General features: G+C 35.9%; 1 protein-coding gene across 1 annotated transcript; it reads left to right on the plus strand.

Annotated features, from left to right (window-relative positions):
* The first annotated feature begins 8005 nt into the window (after positions 1 to 8005).
* LOC138877815 (uncharacterized) lies at positions 8006 to 9117 on the plus strand. The gene is made up of 2 exons (XM_070157457.1): positions 8006 to 8317; positions 8605 to 9117. Exons 1-2 carry the CDS (start codon positions 8006 to 8008, stop codon positions 9115 to 9117), a joined length of 825 nt encoding a protein of 274 aa, XP_070013558.1.
* Positions 9118 to 11137: the final 2020 nt, after the last annotated feature.

The raw sequence follows: 11137 nt of genomic DNA on the forward strand, positions 1-11137 counted from the left end.
TAAGAAAAATCCAGAGCAAGAATGCTTTCAAACAAACTAAGAAAAAGATGAAGATGAAGCAACTAAAAACTTACACGAAGAATCAAGATGAAACTGAAGAATGCGGCTGAGAATGCGACTGAAGAGTGAAGTGAAGATGCGACTGAAGAATCTGATGGATCTGAGAAATGAAGTGAAGATGCGACTGAAGAGTGAAAGCAAGAAGCTGAGAAATGCGATTGACGCCAACCTGAGTCTTGACAGGCTGATTGGGTGAGGGCATGATGGACTGACGCCGGCCTGAGTCTTGACGGGGCTGACTGGTGAGGGCGTGAGGGGGAGAAATTGAGAAAGAATAGAGAAATCAAAGAGTGAGTCAGTCAACTATGAATTATGAAACCCTAGTATGTATATACTTAAGGGTAAACTAGTAAATTAGTTAATCTTTATTGAGTTATCGATTTTACCCAATAACAGAATTGCCAAACCGAGCCCGAACCGATAACCCAATAATTTTTTTTAACCCGTTACCGAACCACTAACCCAATAACCCAATACCGATAATCCAATAAATAATTAACGGTTCGGATTATTAGTTTTACCCGATATATGCCCACCCCTAAATTAGATGCCTTCATATGATTCAATTCTTGGTATTATGAGTAGCATTTCCTGCCAATTTCAAGACTGTAATTAAGCTATATTCTAGATTTGTGACAATCTTATCCTAGCTGATCCATCCATATGATATTTCAAACTCAGAAAAAAAAAATACACACACAAAAAAATATACTTAAAACCTCTATCATGCGAGCCAAAAATGTGGTCTCTTTCACATCTATATTTCCAGGAATTTCGTACCCATCATCCTCATAATACACTCCTAGAAAGAAATATATAAGTAATCATCTTCTAAAAATATATCTTAAATAAGAAAATCAAAGCGCTCATGATTAACATATTTTATATACAACCCGGTGTTATATATTGGGTGAAAACGAGAAAGAATAATATATCAAAAAAATTAAGCCCAATATTAAACAAAAGCTATTTATAAACTACGTAAATCAATTTACATCAAACAAAACTCTAAGCAAGCGTTTGGACATAGATTTGATTGAAACTTGAAAAATTCGTTTTTGAAGTTGTATTGAAAAATAATTTTGAAAAGTTGAAGTTGTGTTTGAACATGCATTTATTTTAAAAAAAGTTAGAAATTTTGTGAGGGGAAGAAATTTCACCCAAAAACTACCCTAAACCAGTTTTTGGAAACTTGAAAATTGTTGAAGTTTTTTTTTTCTTTTTCCCAAAACATAATCATATTTCATAAACAAACAACGTTTTTAAATCTTTTTTTTTTTTTTGGAACAATCTATGGCCAAAGAGTAGCCAACTCTTGAATCCAATAATCTCAATTAGTATGTGCATGTGGCAAGAATGAAGAGAAATAGGGTACTCATAATTTGGTAAATACCGAATTACTGTACCAAAATAAAAAATTTTGGTATTTGGTATACGGTATTTTAGTATTTGGTATGATATTTGGGTTAAGTTTAAAAAAGAAAATGGTATTAGGTATTTTAAAATAAAATACCGAAATACCGATACCATACCGAAATATACATTATATTACACAAAACACATATTATCAATTATAACATAAATATAAAAAATTTAAAATTTTACTTTCCTTTATTCTCAAAGTTCATCAATTAACTCTCAACAAGTAACAAGACATTTCTAAAGATCAAATATTCTTTAATGTACAATTTTCTCTATTTGGGTCGATATTTGCTAGTTTTGGACAAAATTTTTGTCAACAAATATTTTTCAGTTTTGTTTTTTTGAGTACTTTAATTAAGAATATTAAAGTGTATGGCTCTATGCACTAGTTAGTATTCAAACCGAATAAACCGAAATCGAAAGGAGAAAAATCGAACCATACCGAATTTAATTAGGTACGGTATTGATATAGAATTTTAAGAAATCGAATATCGAAAATATCGAACCGAAATATTTAAATACTGTACCGTACCTACCGACGAACAACCTAGGCTCTGCTATTCAAGGCACGCGGCCGTATAAATTGAAACACCAGCCATATTGGACATTTAAACTTTTCTTAAATACTGTAGACCTCTGGTGCTTCGTAATTAGTGCTCATTAAACTACATAAATGATATATTGACCCCAATGTCTCTTCATTTGCCCTCGGGCTTAGCTTATTTGAATTTTATGTGTAGCTGCTCAAGTGTACTTATTTCTAGAACAATATGGTATGACAGTTAAAATATTCAATTGCATTTAATATATATTAATTATAGAATGTAGCTGTTCAAGTTCTCCGTATTTCTTATAGCAACGAATACAATATTAGTTGATGTATTGGCGTATGAAAGAATTTTTTTCTAAGGGTATTATAGTCACTCAGTGTTTAATGGTAATTTAATAATTCAGGTTTGACTTTAGAGGTTCTCACTTTTAATATAATACTAGCCTCTCTAACGCACGTGTATTTCATCTCATTTCTTATAATATATATAGTTAATAATTTTTAGTATGCATACATATGCGAAAAGTATTTTAACTAATTGTAAATTTCATTTTAAATATACCAAAAATCAGTACTTTTGTTTGGTAAATATAGTCAAAAGTTGGCCGTTGGCACACTCTATGATCATTTGTATTTCTACTCTTTTAGCCATTATACTATCAATTAAATTCGTTATATTTTTTTTTTTTGATATTTGATTGCGCCAATAGACAATGTTGGAAGCAGCACTCTTTGACCAACTTTATCTTCTTTATATCCTTTAGCCATAACAGTATCAATTGCGCCTAGGCATAATTATCTTCTCAAGATTGATTGCGCTGTTCTAAAATATTCAAGCCTCATTTTTTCTGTTTTAATGTACATGTCATGCACAAAATGTTGGTATTATTACTGTATTGGAAAAAATCAAGTTAACATTTAGAATTAATTATGTGCTGACATGTCAAGACACGTGGATCAATGAAAGAATAACAGCTAGCAAAGAATATTCAAAGAGACACGAGTCTTAATAGGTACAGGTGAAGATTCAAGAAAACAGGAAGGAGCGGTTACTCGGATCTCTTGGTAATTTGAAGAGACATCGGAGGAATGAACCTAGATAGAAAAAAGTGCAGATACGTATTATCCATAATTAATGAGCATCAATGATGGAAAACGTTATAGAATCTTCACGAAACAGTTACGATTACCAATTATAATGTTACATTAATGCCATTAAATGCTCATTATGGCTCTATTATGAGAGGAAAGAAACGTAGTATAAGAAATAGCTATAAAAGGAGAGAAATAACATTTGTAAAGGGACACAAATTCTTATTGGAATACACTGATTTACTTTGCTTTCTTTGCTTACTTAGCTATTTTTCAATTCAATTCTTCTTATTTGTTCCATATTTGATTATCAGTAACCCGAGTTCTTCTAAAATTAAGCTTTGACCGAAATTCCTATTTTCTGGTTAAATCCGTTACCAGAAATCTGATAATCTTTTACTTTCCAAATCAACTCTCTTGTCAAAACAATCATGTCGAATGTCAACGACAACAACCAACAAGATTTACAACACCAAGAAAATCAGCAACGACAGGAGAATCAACAAGGTGAAGGAACTCCAGCTCCATCACCATGAAACTCTCCTCGACAATCCCGAGAGGGGACTCCTGACGGATCTGAATCAAATACGAATAATCAGTTCGAAAATAACCAAGCTATTGATGAAACTTTGAAAAAATTAATCGCCCAACAGGTCAGTAACGCTCTTTAAGATTTTGCTAACCAGCTGCCAGGTGCTGCACCACCAACACCAACTCCAAACAACAATACCGTCGAAAATCCTCGCTCAGGACTCGCTAACTCAGGCAGTGGAGGAACTCCTAGCGAATCTCGTGATGGAGGCTCAGGTAACCCAGTCAATTCTGATTTACAGAATTTAGTAATAACTTTGCAGAAACAGCTCAAGGAGCAGAGCGATCGCATAGAGAAGATACCTGGAGTGCCACCTGTAATCAAGGAAATAGATATTGAAAAATACTCTCAACAACCTTGGAAGCCAAGTGCCGCTCCTTTACCAATTCTAAAGAAATTCAAGATCCCGATATTCCGAAATATGATGGAACAACTGATCCACGAAATCATGTAACCGCATTTACAACTGGTGTAAAGGGAAATGACTTGACCAAACAAGAAATTGAATCAGTACTGGTCAAAAAATTCTGTGAAACACTCACGAAGGGAGAATTAACATGGTATTCTCTTTTACCCGAAAATTCTATAGATTCTTATGCTCAGCTTGCAGATTCATTTATCAAAGCACACTCGAAAGCTCAAAAAGTTAAAAAAAGAATGGAGGACATTTTAAAAATAAAACAAGGAGATACAGAGCTGCTCAGGGAATTCGTAGACAGGTTCCAGCGTGAAAGGATGATGTTGCCACGTGTACCTGATAACTGGGCGGCTATGGCCTTTGTCAGTAATCTAAATGAAAAAAGCTTAGAAGCCACGAGGAGACTCAAGGAAAGTTTACGAGAATTTCCAGCAACTTCTTGGAATGATGTTTATAACAGATACAACACGAAACTACAGATAGAAGAATATACCATCATTCAGTCTCGAAAAAATGAAAGGGTGAGTTCAAGATGAGCTGAAACCGAAAAAAGGTCCGGCAAAAACTGGTACGAGCCGTACATGGGACCAGCGGGGAGAGACTTGCATTCAAAATAGAAAAACCCAAGGTACGATCATAGATCAAGAGATAGAGAATCTGGTTCATCATCAAGGTTTGGAAAAGAACGAAACACGCGAGAGATACGAGATGATGACAGAAGCTCGAAGGCAAAAATCGGCGGTTACAGTTTTAATGTTAGCACATCCGAGTTGGTGGCTGTTTTAAAGAGCATGGGAGACAAGTCACGGTGGCCAAAGGAAATGAGATCAAACCCAAACAGGCGAAATCCTGATTTCTGGTGCGAGTTTCACAACGATCACGGTCACAAAACGACGGATTATAGATTGCTATAAGGTGAAGTAGAACATTTATTAAAACAAGGATATTTAACTGAATTGCTTAGTGAAAAAAAGGGAAAGGAAGCATATATGAAGAATAGGCAGGAGCCCCCAAAACCTCCTTCACCAAAAAGGACGGTTAATGTCATAAGTGGAGGAGAAGAGATCAATGGCGTACCGTATACGGCAGCGAAGAAGGTGTCAAAAATAACAGTTACACACGGGAAGCGAGTTCGACAGGTTTTGGAAGAAGATAGTATTACATTTGATGATGCTGATACAGATGGCGTGCTAACTCTGGATAATGATGCACTGGTAATATCTTTACTTGTATATAACACTAATATAAAATGAGTTTTGATTGATCCAGGTAGTTCCGTGAATATCCTTCTGTTAAGAGTGGTAAACGAGTTGCAAGCCGATGATAAGCTGATTACCAAGGCACACACCTTGTCTGATTTTGACAACTCGAGCGTAGTAACAAACGGGAGATAATACTCACCACATTCGCAGAAGGAGTAGTCAAGGATACAAAATTTCAGGTGGTAGAAATGGATCTGGCTTACAATATGATTCTCGGCAGACCGTGGATCCACAAAAGATGCTGTTCCATCTACTTTGCATCAAGTTATCAAGTTTCCATCATAATGGGGGTATACGACAAATCCGTGTTCATAAACAAGCTTCACGAAGCATTAATTCTGTGGCAGATTCAAATGCAAAAGTGACGAAAAATATCAATCACAGAATTCAGTTGAGGACGCAGCAACACGAACCTCAACTGAAGATGGGCAACCAGATATAGATTCGAGGCCCGATAATATTCAGGAACCAGAAGAAAATGAAAATATCAAAACAACGATCGAGGAATTGGAAGTTGTGGTACTATTTGTACATTGGCCCGACAGAAAAGTCTACATTGGAACCAACCTCAGTCCAGATATGAAACGTAAGTTGATTGAATTTTTAAAGGCTAACACAGATTGTTTTGCTTGGTCCCATTCAGATATGACAGGTATACCACCAGAGGTAATGACTCATAAATTAAATGAAGACCCATCATACCCACCTGTCAAACAAAAGAAAAGGAAGCAAGGCTCCTTCAAGAATCATGTGATTCAAGATAAGGTGCAAAAACTTTTAAAAATCGGGTCCATCCGCGAGGTAAAATATCTAGATTGGTTGGCTAATACTGTAGTAGTACCCAAAAAGAATGGTAAGTGGCGAGTTTGTGTAGATTATACTGATCTAAATAAGGCTTGTCCTAAATATTATTTTCCATTACCGCATATATATCAAATAATTGATGCTACTGCAGGGCATAAATTATTAAGTTTTTTAGATGCCTATTCAGGATATAATCAGATTAAAATGGATCGTCTAGATGAAGAAAAAACTTCCTTTATCACAGACAGGAGGACTTACTGTTACAAAGTTATGCCTTTTGGTTTAAAGAATGATAGGGCCACATACCAAAGGCTAGTGACCAAAATGTTCCAAGAACACCTAGGAAAAACCATGGAAGTGTATATAGATGATATGCTGATCAAATCACAACAAACATGGGAACATATTCAACAATTGACTGATATATTTCAGATTCTTCGCAAATTTAACATGAAGTTAAATCCTGAGAAATGTGCATTTGGTGTATCATCAGGTAAGTTCTTGGGATTTCTTTCTAACAGTGGCATTGAAGTAAATCCTGCGCAGATTAAAGCCATTGAAGAAATTCTAGATATACTCACGAGTAAAAAAGAAGTTCAAAGGCTGACAGGAAGAATAAAAGCCTTGGGGAGGTTTATTTCCAAATCATTAGAAAAGTGCTTCAAGTTCTTTTCAGATTTAAAAAAGCAAAACCAATTTGAATGGTCTAAAGAATTTCAACAAGCGCTTAAAAATTTAAAGGCGTACCTATCAAATCCACCATTTCTAGCCAAACCGAAAGATGGGGAGAAATTGCTTATCTACCTTGCAGTTTCAGCAGTAGCGGTAAGTGCTGTACTAGTTTGAGAAGACCAAGGTAAACAATCACCGATTTATTATGTTAGCAAATCTTTGCTAGATGCTGAGACTCGATATCCTCATTTAGAGAAACTTGCATTAACCTTAATTATGACATCTAGAAAATTGAGACCTTACTTCCAATGTCATCCTATCTCTGTAGTAACCGCCTACCCCTTACGTAATATATTGCATAAACAAGAGTTATCGGGTAGATTAGCCAAGTGGGCTATAAAACTAAGCGAATATGACATTATATGTCAACCTAGAACTGCAATAAAGTTACAAGTTTTAACTGATTTTAGCCAGGGGATACAGTTGGAGGAAGAAAAGAATTGCAGGTTTTTAACAGATCTAATCCAGGTGTCTGGACCTTATTAACTGACGGTTCATCAAATGTAAAAGGAGCAGGCCTAGGCATTGTCCTGGTACCACCTGCGGGTGAAACCATACGACAAGCAATAAAATGTCATCCAATCACTAATAATGAGGCGGAATATGAAGCTGCCATTGCAGGTTTAGAATTGGCGCGAGAGCTCGGAATAAAGCAGGTCATAATCAAAAGCGACTCGCAGCTCGTTGTTAATCAAATGCAAGGGACTTATACAGCTAGAGAAACAAGGATACAACAATACCTGGAAAAGGCACGAGATCTGTTTAGATAATTCCAAACTTGGAAAATCACACAGATACCAAGGAAAGAAAATGCTAAGGCAGATGGTCTTGCTAATCTTGCATCCGCTGTGGAAGTAACAAATTAAGAAAACACTTCCATGATACATTTATTTCATTTAGTGCTTGATCAAGACAAAAACGAGGTGAATTATAATTATCTAACTTGGGATTGGAGAAACGAGATTGTCAATTTTTTGCAGTATGGAATACTACCTGAAGATAAGAAAAAGGCTCAAGCACTTCGCCAAAAAGCTGCTCGTTACTGTTTAAATCATGGCAATTTATAGCGAAAAATGTTCGATGATCCTCTAGCAAGATGTCTCGGGCCTTCTCAAATGGAATATGTGATGAAAGAAATACACGAGGAACTCTATGGAAATCACGCCGAAGGGAGATCTTTAGTGAAAACCATAATTAGAGCTCGCTATTACTGGCCAAAAATGGAAGAAGAAACGGAAAGCTTCGTGGCTAAATGTGATAGGTACCAAAGATATGGCAACAACATGCATCAACCAGCTGAATTATTACATCCAGTTATTGCACTATGGCCTTTTATGAAGTGGAGGATGGATATTGTAGGTGCACTACCACAAGCAAAAGGTAAGGTAAGATTTTTGTTAGTACTCACTGACTATTTTACTAAGTGGGTAGAAGCAGGAGCCTTCAAACAAGTGCAAGAAAAAGAGGTCAGAGATTATATCTGGAGAAACATCATATGCCGATTTGGGGTGCCGAAGGAGATCGTATGTGATAATGGCCCACAATTCATAGGTGCACAAATCATAGAATTCTTCCAAAGGTGGCAAATTAAAGGATTACCTCGACACCTTACCATCCGGTGGGTAATGGACAAGCTGAATCAATGAATAAAGTCATTATCAACAATTTGAAGAAAAGACTGGAGGAATCAAAGGGCAATTGGCCAGAAGTATTACCCAGAGTCTTGTGGGCTTACCGAACAACATCAAAAACAACTACGGGAGAAACACCATTTTCACTTGTATACGGAGCTGAAGCCTTAATTCCAGTCAAAATTGGGGAGCCAAGTACGAGATATACTCAAGCTACTAAAGAGTTGAACGAAGAAGAGATGCGGGTAAACCTGGATTTACTTGAAGAAAGGAGGGAAACCACATTAATAAGGATGACATCACAAAAACAAGTTATTGAGCGCTATTACAATCGGAAAGCTCGTCTTAGATACTTCAAGATTGGGGACTACGTACTCAAGAAAGTTTTCCAATCCACGGGGGCAACCAATGTAGGAAAGTTGAGTCCAAATTGGGAAGGGCCTTACAAGATTTATGGTATCGCAAGAAAAGGAGCATACGAGCTTGAATCTTTGGATGACAAGATTCTACCTTCAAATTGGAATGATGTTAATTTGAAGAAATACTACTTCTAAGAGAAGGAAATACCAACAGTCAGGTATCCCCACTCACGAATTTTATTTTTGAATTATTAAAGTTGTACTAACGATTTTAGATGATAGGCAAAAAGCTAGCCCGCACTAAATGATGAATTACGACCTGAAAGACACGAGGAAAGAACATAATTCCCGGTTTAGGGTTACAACTATTCTGATGGAAATTTAAATGGGTTAAGCAATTTTCATCTAAAATCGTATCTCCGAGTCTCGTATGTTTTTCCTTTTCAGGAAAAGGACCGCATGGAAGGAATAATCAAGTGCTCGAAATTTCATACTTCAAAGCTCAAACACTTGGGGGACTATATAATATACATATGATATATGTATAAGGAAGGCAAAGAAGGCTGAAACAATTAAATTTCAAGTCAAGCCTAAAGTCTACTCAATAAATATCAAGTTCAAAGCAAAGTCACGAGCCAAAAACGCAAGCCTGATCGAAAAACCTGTCAAGAATACACTCGTGGATACAAATTTCAACGAATGTTTAGGTTAAAGGCAGTATTTAGCCATAGGTCATAAAGAAATCCTTGGATTTTTTTTCTTTTTTACAAATCTGTTGTAAAAGAAAACAGTTACGGAAGAGTTATAGAAGATAATTAAATACATGTAAGGTATTATTCAAGCTTGACAAGTTCGAATGAAAACTTTTCTCAAAGTTATTCCAAGAAACATGAGTGTTCCTATTTCTCTTTTCGTATGATTACACCTTTATGAAGTTGAGACGTCTTCTTCATTAAGTGTCGTATATAAAAGGGCTCTCTTTTATAATTTATATTTGATTCAAAAATCCATGAAGTTAATTAAGCATTTCTAAAATGCAAAAAGTCAAAAGGGTAAAACAAAATCCCACGTATTAAAAACAAGACCTTGGACTTATAGGAATAGTAAGGTAAGGTTTAGCCCAGTTTGTGTTACCTTGGTCCTATGCCTTTGGAAATTATCCACACGGCTATGAGATTATATGCCCTCGTGAGACTTTGCCGGCAGCTACCCCATGAATCCTCTACACGAGGCTGCCATCATAAGACAATGTGAGGCGCATATGAGTGATTATATAGCCAAGACATATGAGTAACAAAACCGATGCTATTGTCCCCCTTATTTGTACACTTCCTAATTGTTGTATTTTTCTTTTTTTTTATTAATAAAAACTAGCCCTAGGCGCTTGCCTAGCGGATTGCCAAAAAAAAAAAGAAAAGAAAAGAAAAGAAACAAGGCAAATTATTAAAAGAGTGTAACAGAAACTCAAAAGAATTAAGTTAAAACGAAAACTTTATAATATTAGGTTAAAACTAAGTATGAATTTAGTCTTAAACTGATTGTCATTCTAAAGCCCCAAAAAACCTGGGGACATGCTCTTACAAAAAACATAACCCCAAAATGGGACGAGGGGTAATACCACCACACATTCCACCTTTTCAAACTTCACAAATAAACCGGTGTCAGCTTTTTAGCGACTTAGCATACAACATCCTGAAATCTGGCTATAAAATTCCTTCCTAGTTGTCCTTCATAATTAGATCTTCCTTCATTTGGTTGTGTCAAATGAAATGGACACATATTGCCACTTGATGTAGCTCATGAAGGTTCTTGAAAACTAAGATCTCCTTGACTAAGATTTGGGAATCTAATTACTTTTGAACCAGCCATAAGTGTGGAAGTTATGTCAGCTTATGATCGAAGTTATAGCCAGTTGTCAGCCAAGTTTTAAGTTCTTAGGAGGTTCCAAGTGTTGCTAGCTGTCCAAGAGAGCTCAAAACATGATACTACTAAACAATCAGTGTTCCCCTCAGTATAGTGTGAACATGAAAAAATTGTACACTACACGACTTGAGTTTTAGTATGAAATTCCTCTCGTACTCATAACATCTAGGGGATATGCACGGAATTGGATTTCCATAATGATAAGTGCAGCATCATTTAGATCAGCTAACATTCAGTCAAGTATTATTGGGTGTTAAAATAGAGATAACCTTGTACATAATTGGCAATGTTA

The sequence above is a fragment of the Nicotiana sylvestris genome, chromosome 9 (genome assembly GCF_000393655.2).
Source record: "Nicotiana sylvestris chromosome 9, ASM39365v2, whole genome shotgun sequence".
Lineage (NCBI taxonomy): Eukaryota > Viridiplantae > Streptophyta > Magnoliopsida > Solanales > Solanaceae > Nicotiana > Nicotiana sylvestris.

Coding starts and splice junctions, on each gene's coding strand:
- LOC138877815 (XM_070157457.1), top strand. CDS start 8,006: ATGTTCGATGATCCTCTAGCAAGATGTCTCGGGCCTTCTCAAATGGAA. Junction 8,318..8,604: donor TACCACAAGCAAAAGGTAAG/GTAAGATTTTTG, acceptor AACAATTTGAAG/AAAAGACTGGAGGAATCAAA.